Raw genomic sequence first — 16282 nt, 5'->3', positions numbered from 1 at the left:
CAGAAGAATTATGGGAACATAGGAAGTATTTCAGGGAAAGTTCCCATCTGTGCAGTTTAGAAAAGCTGGTCATGGTGGGAAGGACCCATATGGCACAGGCTGTGAAGCACTCACTGAAATGAAGGATGCGATGTTTCACCGTGTGCTCAGCAACAAGGCAGTCCACTTTTTTTCTTGGCTACAATTTGTCAGTGGCCATTCTTGCAGACTGTCTGCTTGTTGGTTTCCATGCACACATAGATGAAGCACACTGGTTGCAGCTTAGCTTGTTGATCACATGACTGGTTTCACAGGTAGCCCTGTGTTTGATGGGATAGGTGATGTTTGTAACCAGACTGGAGTAGGTGGTGGTGGGAGGATGGATAGGACAGGTCTAGCATCAGCGTCTACTTCAGGAATGTGAGCCATGAGGTAAGTGGTTGGGAGCAGGAGTTGTGTAGGGATGGACAAGTAAATTGCGCAGGTTCGGTGGACAGTGGAATACCACTGTGGGAGGGGTGGGAAGGATGGTGGGCAGGACAATTTTCATTTCAGGGCATGACAAGAGGCAGTTGAAGCCCTGGCTGAGAATGTAATTCAGTTGCTCCAGTCCTGGGTGACATTGACATATGAGTGGAATGCTCCTCTTTGACCAAATAGAGGGACTTTGTGAGGTGGGGGGAGACTGGAAAGGTAAGGCATGGGAGATTTGTTTTAGAATAAGCTTGGGAGATAATTATGGTTCCTGAAGGCTTTAGTGAGACCGTCGGTATATTTCAAGAGGGACTGCTTGTCATTACAGATTTCATGACCGTGGGTGGCTAGGCTGTATGGAAGGGACTTCTTGGTATGGAAATGGTGGCAGCTGTCAAAGTGGAGGTATTACTGGTGGTTGGTAGGTCTGATATGATGGAGGTGCTGATGTAGCCATCTTTGAGGTGGAGATCAACATCCAGTAAGATGGCTTGTTGGCTTCAGCAGGAATAGGTGAAGCTAATGGGGGAGAAGGAATCGAGGTCCTGGAGGAATGTGGATAGGGTGCCCTCACCCTCTATCCAAATTGCAAAAATGTCATAGATGAATCTCAGCAAGGTGTTTAGGAAGGATTCCTCTAGATGGCCCATGAAGAGGCTGGCATTAAATGGTGCCATAGCCAAATTCTGGATTTGTTTGTAGGTAATGCCTGCAAAGGAGAAGTAATTGTGGGTGAGGATTTAGTTGCTCATGGGACTATGAAGGAGGTTGTTGCTTTGGAACCTGTCAGGTGTTAGGAAAGGTAGTGTTTGGTAGCAGTAAGGACATGGTCAATAAGGTTGCTAGTGTAAAGGGAGGTGGCATCTATAGTGATGAGCAGGACACCATGCAATAAAGAGACAGGAACCGTGCAGAGTCTGCGGAGGATATGGTTGGTATCTTTTATATAGGAGGGTAGATTCTGGGTAATAGGTTGAACATGTTGGTCTATGAGAGCAGAGATTCTCTTAGTGGGGAACAGTAACCAGCCACAATGGGACATCGTGGGTGGTTGGCTTTATGGACTTCAGGAAACATGTAGAAGGTAGGAGAACAGGGAATGATAGGGGTAAGCAGAGGGATGGACTCTGGGGAGAGGTTCGGGATGGGCCTAAGAACTTGAGAAGTGACTGGACATCCTCTGGATTTCTGGAATGAGGTCACTGTGCCAAGGTGTGCAGGTGGCAGAGTCCTTCTGCCAGATAATCATCACAGTTCAAAACAACAGTGGTGGAGCCTTTACACACAAGTTGTATAGTAAGATCAGGATCTGTTTTAGATGGTAGACTGTGGTTCTTTCTGTGGATGTAATGTTAGTTGCCATGTTGAGGGATTTGGGGAATGATGGTGAGGCAAGGTTCAAGGTTAAGAAATTCTGGAAAGTTAACAGGGAGGGGGGGGGGGATTTGGGGGCAATGGTGGTGGATCATGGGTGGATGGAGGAGTGAAGTGAGCTAGGCATGGTTCAGCATTGGTCTTTGGTTCAGTCTGATTGCTAGGGTTCATGGCAGAAAAGTGTCTTCACTGTAGAGACTGGGAGAAGGAGAGAAGGTGTTTAACAAGTTCTACATGATTGAATTTGGGAGTGTGGCAATAGGTGAGGCCTATGGAAAAGACTGATATTTCTGTGGGGCTAAGACTTCTTTCCCTGTTATGTATCCTATGTTCCCATAACCCTCCGGGCCTCAACCTTTGTTAGTCATTGTCCTCTCCCATCTAGCCCCTTCTCTGTTCCCATTCCAGCACTACACAGCCCTCATTCCCACATCACACACATTCTTTTTTACTTCTCTCCTTTTCCATTATCCCCCTCACCCCTCCCCACCTCTCCACTGCCCACCGTCTAACATCTCGACTGCACATAGCTGCTGTATGCTCTTTCCACTTCATCCCTGCATGCTCCGCAACAGCATGCCTCTGACTGCTGACCCTACCCTACCATTCCTCACCCCAACCTTTTCCTTACCCCCATCCAGTCGCCATTCCCTTCATGCCCTAGTGTTGCTGCTCACTGTGTGGCCTCAGTTGCCTGAGACTGCAGTCATGTGTGTGTGAGTTGTGTTTGCATGAGTGTGTATGTGCATGTTTGTTGTCTAATTGTGATGAAGGCCTTACTAATCAAAAGCTATATTTATGAGAGTCGTTTTTTTTTTTTTTTTTTTTTTTTTTTTTTTTTTTTTTTTTTTTTTTTTTTTTTTTTTTTCTGTGAACCAGTATCTCTGCTATACTCTGAGTAGCAACTTTCTTTTTCACAATATTGTTTCTTTGTTCTACATGTTTCTTCTGTGTAACTGTTGCTTTCTTCAATCTATTTTAGTTTTCTATATATTTAACTTTCTGATATGACTATTTTTCGCCATCCCTGATTCTACCACATACAATGCACTTAGATTTTCACTTTTATTAACTCATGCACAATGTTCTGTCAGTAATCTGTGCCTTGTGTATCATGCTACCTGCCACCATTATGCTCTCAGATATTCAAATCTTGTCCAGTGCAGACTCCTACAGTCAATCTTTCTTTTTCACCCTGTCCATTAAGCCTCACCTGACCCTGGGATCTGGGCAACTTTTCCAAACTCTTCCCATATACTGTGGCTCAGCTGTCTTCTTCCTTTATTCCTATTCATTTCCCTTCAACCATTTTGCCAGAAGGAGGAGTCATTGGCTCCAAAATCTTGCACATTTCAATATCTTTATACATCTGTTCTCCTGCTGCCACTTGGTAAATAATTTTTTTTTATCTGAACATGTTAATAAACACTTAAGAGTGAATTGCACCATAGTCATTTAGAAGTAGATGTAGAAAGAATTGTTTCTCAAAAATACTAAGCTGAGGCACATGCCCCACATAAATCATGATACCATCTCCAAATTATAATTGCAAAACAGATCAGCTACCAGAATAAATAGTGGAAAATAAAAAAATAACTATTTTACTGCAAAGCATAGGTTATACATTTGCTTAATAAAGAATTAATATATCTAGAGAGATTCTTCACCCAGTACAAAAAATTATGGAAATGTATCTTAAGACAACTTTATGAATAAATTCACAATTTTAGACTAATGTTACAACAGTGTCACATGCAAATGAGAGTGCTGGATTTCATGTCATTATGTGTACAGGTAAGAGACATTTTGTTGTTGTTGTTGTGGTCTTCAGTCCTGAGACTGGTTTGATACAGCTCTCCATGCTACTCTATCCTGTGCAAGTTTCTTCATCTCCCAGTACCTATTGCAACCTACATCCTTCAGAATCTGTTTAGTGTATTCATCTCTTGGTCTCCTTCTGCGATTTTTACCCTCCACACTGCCCTCCAATACTAAATTGGTGATCCCTTGATGCCTCAGAACATGTCCTACCAACCGATCCCTTTTCTGGTCAAGTTGTGCCACAAACTTCTCTTCTCCCCAGTCCTATTCAATACTTCCTCATTAGTTACGCGATCTACCCAACTAATCTTCAGCATTCTTCTGTAGCACTACATTTCAAAAGCTTCTATTCTCTTCTTGTCTAAACTATTTATCGTCCATGTTTCACTTCCATACATGGCTACACTCCATACAAATACTTTCAGAAGCAACTTCCTGACACTTAAATCTATACTCGATGTTAGCAAAATTCTCTTCTTCAGAAACGCTTTCCTTGCCATTGTCCGTCTACATTTTGTATCTTCTCTACTTCCACTATCATCAGTTATTTTGCTCCCCAAATAGCAAAACTCCTTTACTACTTAAAGTGTCTCATTTCCTAATCTAATTCCCTCAGCATCACCCGACTTAATTCGACTACATTCCATTATCCTCGTTTTGCTTTTATTGATGTTCATCTTATATCCTCCTTTCAAGACCCTATCCATTCCATTCAACTGCTCTTCCAAGTCCTTTGCTGCCTATGACAGAATTACAATGTCATCGGCGAACCTCAAAGATTTTCTTTCTTCTCCATGGATTTTAACACCTACTCCAAATTTTTCTTTTGTTTCCTTCACTGCTTGCTCAATATACAGATTGAATAACATCAGGGAGAGACTACAAGCCTGTCTCACTCCCTTCCCAACCACTGCTTCCCTTTCATGCCCCTCGACTCTAATAACTGCCATCTGCTTTCTGTACAAATTGTAAATAGCCTTTCGCTCCCTGTATTTTACCCCTGCCACCTTCAGAATTTGAAAGAGAGCATTCCAGTCAACATTGTCAAAAGCTTTCTCTAAGTCTACAAATGCTAGAAACGTAGGTTTGCCTTTCCTTAATCTTTCTTCTACGATAAGTTGTGGGGTCAGTATTGCCTCATGTGTTCCAATATTTCTGTGGAATCCAAACTGATCTTCCCCGAGGTCGGCTTCTATCGGATTTTCCATTTGTCCATAAAGAATTCAAGTTAGTATTTTGCAGCTGTGACTTATTAAACTGATAGTTCGGTAATTTTCACATCTGTCAACACCTCTTTTCTTTGGGATTGGAATTATTATATTCTTCTTGAAGTCTGAAGGTATTTCACCTGTTTCATACATCTTGCTCACCAGATGGTAGAGTTTTGTCAGGACTGGCTCTCCCAAGGCCGTCAGTAATTCCAATGGAATGTTGTCTACTCCGGGTTCCTTGTTTCGACTCAGGTCTTTCAGTGCTCTGTCAAACTCTTCACGCAGTATCGTATCTCCCATTTCATCTTCATCTACATCCTCTTCCATTTCCATAATATTGTCCTCAAGTACATTGCCCTTGTATAGACCCTCTATATACTCCTTCCACCTTTCTGCCTTCCCTTCTTTGCTTAGAACTGGGTTTTCATCTGAGCTCTTGATGTTCATGCAAGTGGTTCTCTTATCTCCAAAGGTCTCTTTAATTTTCTTGTAGGCAGTATCTATCTTACCCCTAGTGAGATAAGCCTCTACATCCTTACATTTGTCCTCTAGCCATCCCTGCTTAGCCATTTTGCACTTCCTGTCGATCTCATTTTTGAGACGTTTGTATTCCTTTCTGCCTGCTTCATTTACTGCATTTTTATATTTTCTCCTTTCATCAATTAAATTCAATATTTCTTATGTTACCCAAGGATTTCTACTAGCCCTCGTCTTTTTACCTACTTGATCCTCTGCTGCCTTCACCAGTTCATCCCTCAAAGCTACCCATTCTTCTTCTAATGTATTTCTCTCCCCCATTCCTGTCAATTGTTCCCTTATGCTCTCCCTGAAACTCTGTAAAACCTCTGGTTCTTTCAGTTCATCCAGGTCCCATCTCCTTAAATTCCCACCTTTTTGCAGTTTATTCAGTTTTAATCTACAGGTCATAACCAATAGATTGTGGTCAGAGTCCACATCTGCCCCTGGAGATGTCTTACAATTTAAAACCTGGTTCCCAAATCTCTGTCTTACCATTATATAATCTATCTGAAACCTGTCGGTATCTCCAGGCTTCTTCCATGTATACAGCCTTCTTTTATGATTCTTGAACCAAGTGTTAGCTATGATTAAGTTGTGCTCTGTGCAAAATTCTACCAGGCAGCTCTCTCTTTCATTTCTTAGCCCCAATCCATATTCACCTAGTACGTTTCCTTCTCTCCCCTTTCCTACTACCAAATTCCAGTCACCCATGACTATTAAATTTTCATCACCCTTCACTATCTGAATAATTTCTTTTATTTCATCATACATTTCTTCAATTTCTTCGTCATCTGCACAGCTAGTTGGCATATAAACTTGTACTACTGTAGTAGGTGTGGGCTTCATATCTATCTTGGCTACAATACTGCGTTCACTATGCTGTTTGTAGTTGCTTACCTGCATTCCTATTTTCCTATTCATTATTAAACCTACTCCTGCATTACCCCTATTTGATTTTGTGTTTATAACCCTGTAGTCACCTGACCAGAAGTCTTGTTCGTCCTGCCACTGAACTTCACTAATTCCCACTATATCTAACTTTAGCCTATCCATTTCCCTTTTTAAATTTTCTAACCTACCTGCCCGATTAAGTGATCTGACATTCCACGCTCCGATCTGTAGAACACCAGTTTTTTTTTTTTTTTTCTCGTGATAATGACATCCTCTTGAGTAGTCCCCGCCCGGAGATCCAAATGGGGGACTATTTTACCTCCGGAATATTTTATCCAAGAGGACGCCATCATCATTTAATCATACAGTAAAGCTGCATGCCCTCGGGAAAAATTAGGGCCGTAGTTTCCCCTTGCTTTGAGCTGTTTGCAGTACCAGCACAGCCAGGCCGTTTCGGTTATTGTTACAAGGCCAGATCAGTCAATCATCGAGACTGTTGCCCTTGCAACTACTGAAAAGGCTGCTGCCCCTATTCAGGAACCACACGTTTGTCTGGCCTCTCAATAGATATCCCTGCGTTGTGGTTGCACCTACGGTACAGCTATCTGTATCGCTGAGGCACGCAAGCCTACCCACCAACGGCAAGGTCCATGGTCCATGTTGGGGGGGGGGGGGGGGGGGGGGGCAAGAGAGATATCAGATACTTAAAATGTAAGTATGTGGCAGAATCGACATCTCAAACTTTAACAACTAAAACTGATAACTAAAAGCAAAATGTGTGCAGCTTAAAAGCAGGAGTCAAGACACTCTGGTCATCAGGCAATGAGGACTGATGAATTGCAGCACATAACGAATGGATTTCAGGTGCTAATATCTGAATAAATAAGGAATAAAAGAGAAAAATACAGGGTGTCCCACTTGAAAGAGGCCCCACAGTCAAACATTTGCTTAATTTACACTTAAAGGTGTCATCCCTTGCTCATGGGGAAATAGAGTTGAATCACAAAAGATGTTGGAAGTGTCCACCGTTGACTTGTAAACATAGTTGAACATGATGCTGCAGATTCTTCAATGTTGCTGTCAGGACCTCTGGTGTCACTGCCTGGATTCAATAGATGATGTCCCCTCATAAATCTTTCAAGTTGTGTGGTTTGTTCCTGTAGACCTTGCCTTTTAGGCCATCCCATAGGAAAATATCAGGTAATGTTAAATCAGGTGATCTTTTGAAATCACTCTGTTGGGGAAAAATGATTCAACCTCAGACACGGTCACTCGAGATGTGTGGCATATGGTACTATCCTCATGGTACCAACTGAGGCTAAGTTCTTCATTGTCCAACTGGTTCATAAATTGCTGAAAACATTTTGATGTAAACTACACTTTTCATAGCAGACAAAAAAACGCACTGTGATATTGGACAGAACACACCAGTCTTTTGTGAACGCATGGGTTGCTCTACCAGTGCATGTGGATTTTCATTACACCACAAATATGTATTGTGAGAGTAGAGAGAGGTGGAAACATGCAAATCACTGAACCACATGTGCTGCAATATTTCTGACCCATGAGCAATAAATTGCTGAAACCAGTGGCAAAACATAATGCATTTGTCTTCAGCATTGAAATTCAGTTCATGAACAACTGTAACCTTGTATGGACAAATATCAGCTTTTCTTCACAGCTCTCTCAGTGTGCTCCATGACATTCCACATTCCTGAGATAAACATAAATGGTTCAAATGGCTCTGAGCACTATGCGACTCAACTGCTGAGGTCATCAGTCGCCTAGAACTTAGAACTAATTAAACCTAACTAACCTAAGGACATCACACACATCCATGACCATAGCGGTCACGCGGTTCCAGACTGAAGAGCCTTTAACCGCACAGCCACATCGGCCGGCAAGATAAACATAGAACAGACTTGCAGGAGAGACCAACAATCACTGTTTCATGCCAACAGCCCCTATCATGAGGATACAACACCATTACACTGCTCCCCATCTCATTCAATAATTCTTGTATGCACCATTTAGATGGTATATGGTGGTCACCACATGATTCAACAAACATTCGCTGACATGTCTTAATGGAACAAGTAATCAATGTAATGTTAATGAACAAAGTAAGAGCATATGGACTATCAGACCAATTGTGTGATTGGATTCAAGAGTTCCTAGATAACAGAACACAGCATGTCATTCTCAATGGAGAGAAGTCTTCTGAAGTAAGAGTGATTTCAGGTGTGCCACAGGGGACTGTCATCTGACTGTTGCTATTCACAATATATGTAAATGACCTTGTGGATGACATCGGAAATTCACTGGGGCTTTTTGCAGATGAAGCTGTGGTGTATCGAGAGGTTGTAACAATGAAAAATTGTACTGAAATGCAAGAGGATCTGCAGCGAATTGACGCATGGTGCAGGGAATGGCAATTGAATCTCAATGTAGACAAGTGTAATGTGCTGTGAATACATAGAAAGATAGATCCCTTATCATTCATTTACAAAATAGCAGGTCAGCAACTGGAAGCAGTTAATTCCATAAATTATCTGGGAGTACGCATTAGGAGTGATTTAAAATGGAACGATCATATAAAGTTGATCGTTGGTAAAGCAGATGCCAGACTGAGATTCATTGGAAGAATCCTAAGCAAATGCAATCCGAAAACAAAGGAAGTAGGTTGCAGTACGCTTGTTCACCCACTGCTTGAATACTGCTCAGCAGTGTGGGATCCGTACCAGATAGGGTTGACAGAAGAGATAGAGAAGATTCAACAGAGAGCAGTGCGCTTCGTTACAGGATCATTTAGTAATCGTGAAAGTGTTATGGAGATGATAGATAAGCTCCAGTGGAAGACTCTGCAGGAGAGATGCTCAGTAGCTCAGTACAGGCTTTTGTTAAAGTTTCGAGAACATACCTTCACTGAAGAGTCAAGCAGTATATTGCTCCCTCCCATGTATATCTCGCGAAGAGACCATGAGGATAAAATCAGAGAGATTAGAGCCCACACAGAAGCATACCGACAATCCTTCTTTCCACGAACAATACGAGACTGGAATAGAAGGGAGAACCGATAAAGGTACTCAAGGTACCCTCTGCCACACACCATCAGGTGGCTTGCAGAGTATGGATGTAGATGTAGATGTAGCATCCAATATTGTTTCACAAGAAACATTCTCTTTGACAGGTTATTGATACATTGTCACTAAACATTGAACACTGAGCTCCTGGCAAAGCAATGTAAGGAAACACATTGTTGTGTCAGACGATTTTGCAGTTGCAGTTGCTGTTATGGCGTAAAGTCAAGCACCAGTACACCAGTCAGGAACAAGAGAGCAGAGAGGGATGTGAAGAAGACATCAGCCAGTTGCACATTGACCGACCTCTCCCCAGGACAACAATGCGACAGCAGTGTCCCCTATGCAAAGAAAACATAAGTGTTATGCCCTATTGGCCACAGCCCAGAAGCTTCAAGACTAGCGACCTCAATAGAAGTGTCAACTATATTACTTCACTTGTATTAGGAATTGTATTTACTGAAGAGATTTCTCATTTTACATGTCGCTCTTTGCTTGCAACGTATCTACATACTTCTCAAAGTTAAGTATTGTCATTTGTCTTACTGTAATAAAAACTCATTATTCTGATTTGTTTGAATGTTGTCTAGCAATCAGAGAAAGCAGGTTTCCTAAATTTGCCATAATTGACTACTAGGCAGAATTCAACAGTTGCCTAGTCAAACATCACAGTTACATGGCGGAATTTCTGTGGCATTACTACAAATGAGAGTGGAGCCTCTTTCAAGTGGGGCACCTTGTATTTTAGCTTGTAAGTATTTTTACCACCATGAACTATGGAAATTGCCAAGGGGAGGTGGCTTGCACACTGTGGTGATGTAGATAGCTGTATTGTAGGTGCAGGTGCAACCACAATGGAGAGGTATATGTGGAGAGATCAGACTAACCCACAGTTCCTGAAGAGAGCAGCAGCCTTTTCAGTAGCTGAAAGCAAGTAGAAACTATAGTGGTTATCTTTTTTACCAAGCACATACAACTCTACTGTATGGCATCTCCCTAGGTAAAATAGTCTACTATTTGGATGCCCAGAACAACTCAGGAGCACATTGTCATCTGTAAAAACAAAACTGGCATGTTATGGGCCATAGTGTGAAATGTTAGATCCTGTAATTGTGTGAGTAGTTTAGAGGAGCGGATAGGTGAAAGTTAAATGTTGTGGGAATTAGCTAAATATGGTGGTAGGAAGAACTGGACTTCAGGTCAGGTGGGTAGAGGGTTATCAACACATCATCAAATAGGGAAAATGCATGAGCAGGCATAGTAATGGATAAGAAAATGGGATTGTGGGGAAGCTACTATGAAGAGCATAGTTGATGTTTATCAGAGCCAAGATAGGCACTAATCCAACACCTATCACAGCTGTACAAGCCAGTGAAAATTTATTTGTAATGGGTGTCTAGAGTTCAGCAGTAGGAAAAGGAAGAGAAGAAAAAATAGCATAACAACATGGACTGAAGTAAAGGAATGAATGAGAAAACAACCTGGTAGAATTTTGCACAGAGCATAATTTAGTCATCACTAACATTTGGTTTAAGTTTCATGAAGGAAGTTATACGTTGAAGAGATCTGGGGACACCAGAAGGCTTTGGATTGATTACGTAATGGTAAGACATATTCTGAGGGCAGATTTTAAACTATAAGACATTTCCAGAGGCAGATGTTGACTCTGACCATAATTTATTGGTTATATACTCCAGATTCAAACTCAACAAATTTGAAAATGGTGGGAAACTAAGGAGATAGGATCTGGATAAATTGAGGTAACCAGGGATTGTTGATAATTTTAGAGGGAACATTAGATACCATTGGACTACAACAATAGCAGATAAATGGGGATCTTAGATAGAGGAAATAGGGAGTGCAGCAAAGGACTACATCTGCAAAAAAGCAAGACCTAGTAGAAATCCTAGGATGACACCAGAGATATTGACATTAATTCATGAAAGGAGGAAATACAAACATGCAGCAAATGAAGTAGGCAACAGCGAATGCAGCTGTCTAAAAAATGAGTTTGACAGAAAGTGCAAAATGATTGAGTAGGAATGTCTGGAGGACAAATGTAAGGCCGTAGAAGCATGCACAGACCTTTGGGTACAGATGTATGTATATCAGGATTTCAAATGGCAAGCAAGGAAAGGAAAGCTGAAAGTTGGAAGGAACATACAGAGGGTATATATAAGGGTAACTAACTGGCAAATGATATTTTAGAAAGAGAAGAGAAGTTGAAGATGATATGAGAGAAGATCTTGATGGAACACTGAAAGTCTTAAGTGAAATCAAGTTCACTGGTAATGGATGAAATTCCCTTAGAAAACGTGAGATCTGTAGAACAGCCAGCCAAAACAAAAATTTTCCACCTGGTGTGTAAGATATATGAGACTGACAAAATATCCTCAGATTTCCACTTTCAAAGAAGGCAGGTGCTAACAGGTGTGAGTATTACCAAACTTCAATAAGTCATGCAAAATATTCATAACATTTGTGGATTTACAGAAAGTATTTGACAAGAGTGATCTGACTACACTCTTTGAAATTCTGAAGGTGGCAGGGATAAAATGCAGAGAGAAAAAGGTTATTTACAGGTTGTACAGAAACTAAACCACAGTTACAAGAGTCAAAAGACTTGAAAGGGGAACAGTGGTTCAGAAGAGAATGAGACAGATTTGTAGCCTATCTCTGATATTCAGTCTTTGAAATGAGTAATCAGTGAAGAAAAGAAAGGAAAACTTTGAAAAAAGGGAATTAAAGCTTAGGGAGAACAGATTAAACTTTGTAGTTTGCTGATGACATTGTCGTTTTGTCATGATATGACAAAGGGTTTGGAAGGACATATGAATGGGGTGGATAATGTTTTCAAAAGAAATTGGAAGACAAATGTCAACAAAAGTAAAATAATGATAGTGGAATGCAGTCAAATAGTAGGGTGGTGGACAGTGAGGTGCTGCTGCGGAGTGCGAAGGAATGAGATGGAGGGAGAGGTCAGGGCAGATGTGTGCAGTCAGGTGATTAGACGGTGGGGGAGGGGGGGGGGTTGCAGATTCATAGATTTGGAGAAGGCTTTCATCATATGATATAATAGATTTGGAGAAGGCTTTTATAATATGGTATGGAATAAAATGTTCCTCGTTCTCAGGCAATATGTTGTCAGGTACAGGAGTGGAGGGGTAATCCATTTTCTTAATATGAATATGTGAAGCAGAGTGAAATAGTCAGCACTGACTGCAAAATCAGGAAAGGTGATAGGCAACACTGATGAGTGGCACCACTGATATTGAGTATACAAATAGAAGAGGCAATGAGGGAATTGGAAGACTGTCTCTATATGGGAGGTTTTTGTCTGAGAGAGTACAAATCAGAATTATATGGATTACTGATTACATAGCAGTACTTGCCAAAAATGAATGGGAACTGAGTCAGGTGGTAGACTGAGTGCTAGCTTGTGATTATAATTTGCACATAAACAAAAAAGGAACTAAAACAATGGTGGGCACAGAAGGTCAAATTTTAAACTCGAATGTGGAACACTTGAAGAGGTAAATGAATAATTGTACTTTGTAAGTAGAATAGATAAATAAGAATAAAGAAGAACTGAATAAGAATAAGAAATAAGAAAGAATAAGAAATAAAATATAATTAAGAAGAAAGAAGAAAGAGCTAAGAAATCACTAATGGCAGGGATTTCACAAGGCCAAAAAGATTTCTATCGAAATAAATAGCTATTATGAGCCAAAATTATAGATGTTCAGATCAGAAAGAGATTCACAAAATGTTATCAGGTACAAAACATGGGCAACTAAAAACACAGAAATGAAGTAATTTAAAAATTTTTGAAATGTGTCATTAGAGGAGACTGTTGAAAATGCGGTGGATTAGTTATTAATGAAGGAGTTATTAATGAAGGAGTTGTACAGTGAATTAAGGAGAAAAAATGAATTTTGAAGAACATAGTGAATCAAAGACATGGCATGCTTGGCAGATATTTAGACATGAGGTGTTCCTGAAAACTGACTTAAAGGAGTGGTAGAGGGAAATAACTGCAGGGGCAGTCATAGGTATGAGTACACATTTCAGATCATTAATGATGAGGCATATAGCAGTTGCAGCTGGGCTGAAATGAAGAGCAGGAAAGCTGGAAAGTGACCAGAAAGTGACCCTGCATCAAACCGATTTCAGGGTTGATGATCTAAACAAAACAACAGCATCATAGTGATCTGTACTTCAGTTATAAGTTATTAATGAAGTTTTACAGTGAATCAGCAAGAAAAAATGAATTATGGAGAACACAGTGAATCAAAGACATGGCAGGATAATACATACATGTGCCTACATTGCCCTTTTATTAGAGCCCTATTGGGCAGGCAGGGGATGAAGAGAGAGGGGGGGAGGTTGGGAGGGGGGGGGGGGGGGGGGCAGGCAAACTCCATCCCGTCCTACACACTTAATGCCTTGTGGAGAAGAACTGCACAGAGGAAGTGCTCCCTACTTCCTTCGTACAGAGTGGTTTCAATGCATCTATGGATGCTCTGTGCTTCATACCAAAAATGTGAACCACAGATAAGAAATGCTTAAATGTTTTATGTAGTTGGAATCATTCCTCATTGTTCTAGAACATAAAAACTGAACTTGTCATAATGAAATGATACACACTATTACTGAATAGCTAATACTGCAATACAATATTGACTCAGTTGCATAAATTGGCAGCTAATGGGGAAACCATAAATGGCCCAAAATCTTTTCACCTCTACCAGTAAAAGACCAGGTAGCTGAAGAAATGATCTGATAAAACACTCACCTAACTTCCCGGACACCTACCTTTACCCACAAAACACACACACACATTGTAAATCTTGTTTAACTGATTCAGAAGTCTATTTTTATACTTACGTATAAGACTCAGGCCGGGGACCAGATGATGGTGCGTAGTAGCGGCATAATGTATAGCTCTTTCCATTTTTCTCAACAGCTACAGTTCTGTTTGACATCCAAAATGAAAACTCCTTGTCCATAGTATCTATGTACTGCTTTATTGTCATTTGTGCTTCATGTGGCTTCACATAAGTAGTATAGGAATAAATCATGGGTACAAACATAGGTGGCTGTGAACGTTCTAAGTAGTATACACGACCACCATTTGGTATGTGGCCTATATCTTCTACCATATGAGCAAAGTTGGCAATAATGCCTTTTGCTGTTTCCTTCATGCCACATATCAGAATGCCATTAACAATCCAGTAGGTGTCCCAGTAGTAATATTCCCGAAAGCGTCCTCCAGGTATTATGAAACCATTTGGGACATATATCAGGGAATATCTGTCAGGATTTTCTTTCACATCATCTGAAATTCTTCGAGCCAACACTTTCCACATGTCATTTAAATAGTAGGCCCAGTTTCTTAGATCTGGATCCCTAATAGTGTTTAGACTAGATGGATTTTTTACCCAATCTGGAGGAGTCCATTCTTCCAATTCCTTGCCCTCTTCAAAATGATCAGAAACAAAGTTCCGTATTTGTTCTTGTGAGGGTGAGCCATTTGTTGAGTCCATCAAGGTTTGGAATTCAGACAGAATTTCTTGTGATGGTTTTTTCTGTTTCATGTCCACAAAAGTTTTGTCATCGCTGTAAATTTTGCTCTTCTGCACAGTGTCTAATAAGGATCCCTGGCAGTAAATCTGGCTGTAAAAAAGCAGAATACAAAAAAAAATTAAATGCCGTTTTCATAATAATTTCCAGTTTGCAAACTAACTATTTGTATAAGGTGAGTCTGAAGGCAACTAAAGAAAATTATGGAGGTTTCTTCATGACTTATTCTGAGTAACTGTGATTTATTCAGGTTTTTACACTAGCTACCTTTATTTCAGTGTGAATACTTTCACAACAATGAAGAAGCCTGTAGTATGCAATCACTGAAAATACAACATGAAGCATTAAGTGATTCAAGAAACTTCACGTGCAAAAATACTCTAAAAAGCCAAGTCACATGGCACAGCTGACAGGGAGATGCCTAAATGCAAGAGTCTTTCTTTATTCTTCACACAGAGTGGCTGCCTTCCTTCACAAAGTGTGAGAGCTATGTGTATCTGTTACATATGGGTAAGTTTAATGGGTACATGTGTAGCAGAGTGCCATATTTCTGTCAGATGACAGCTAGAGAAGAGAGAGGGTGAATCTCCAACCTGGAATACAACTGACTCGTTTGAATAGCATCCAGGGCTTTGCTGAATTCAACAGTGTTACGTGCCCTCACTTCATGAGGTCCTACTGATAGGTTTGGAATTTAATTCAGAATACTGGCACAAGACTGTTGATCAGGAACTTTACACCACCAGCTCTCCTTCCATTTGCCATAAAGGCAAAGTACTCTGATGTGGTTGCTATGGCAGCAGGAGCAGCTCTACACAGTGTTTTTGTGCCACTCTTCCATTACACTGAATGGACCTGTACATGAGGTACAAATCAGAGAACTCTTCATCAGTAAACCTATCCATAAAGTTTTGTGTCACTGTAAGTATATAACTAAGATTGGTAGAGAAATGAATGTGAGACAGAAACAAGTAATACTGAATGTGTGTTTGAGGATGAAGAGTAAAGTGGGCATTACTGTTGTCAATAGCAAATTTTGTATTACTGGTGGCAACAGTAAGTATCATGACTGAATGGAACAAATTCGTTACTAAGAAAGAGACACAGCTCATATTGTCAACATCTGCAGTGTTGTGCAGATATTTTCATTACAATAAAGATGCGTAGGTGAATGGGAACAAGAAATTAAATAAAGTGAAATTACTATTTAATAAGCCTCATGAGGCTTTGGATGCCTTATTGAAAATACTCAAAAAATATCTCTGAAAAACTTGAAATTTTGTCAGTGAAGTGTAGGCTCAGCTCTTATATGCAAAGTAACATCAAACTGCTTCCATTCATTTCATTCAT

At 40.5% G+C, this 16282-nt stretch overlaps 1 protein-coding gene across 1 annotated transcript in view; it reads right to left on the bottom strand.

Annotated features, from left to right (window-relative positions):
* The window catches only part of LOC126484283 (trehalase-like), a 327239-nt gene that overhangs the window by 154423 nt on the left and 156534 nt on the right, over positions 1–16282 (bottom strand). The window contains exon 2 of the mRNA XM_050107710.1: positions 14237–15025. Within this exon, the coding sequence (XP_049963667.1) occupies positions 14237–15025 (789 nt within the window). The remainder of the gene's footprint in view (positions 1–14236; positions 15026–16282) is intronic.

Source organism: Schistocerca serialis, chromosome 6, assembly GCF_023864345.2.
Source record: "Schistocerca serialis cubense isolate TAMUIC-IGC-003099 chromosome 6, iqSchSeri2.2, whole genome shotgun sequence".
Lineage (NCBI taxonomy): Eukaryota > Metazoa > Arthropoda > Insecta > Orthoptera > Acrididae > Schistocerca > Schistocerca serialis.
The sequence above is the reverse complement of the archived record's forward strand: the minus strand, read 5'-3'. Positions and strand labels throughout refer to the sequence as shown.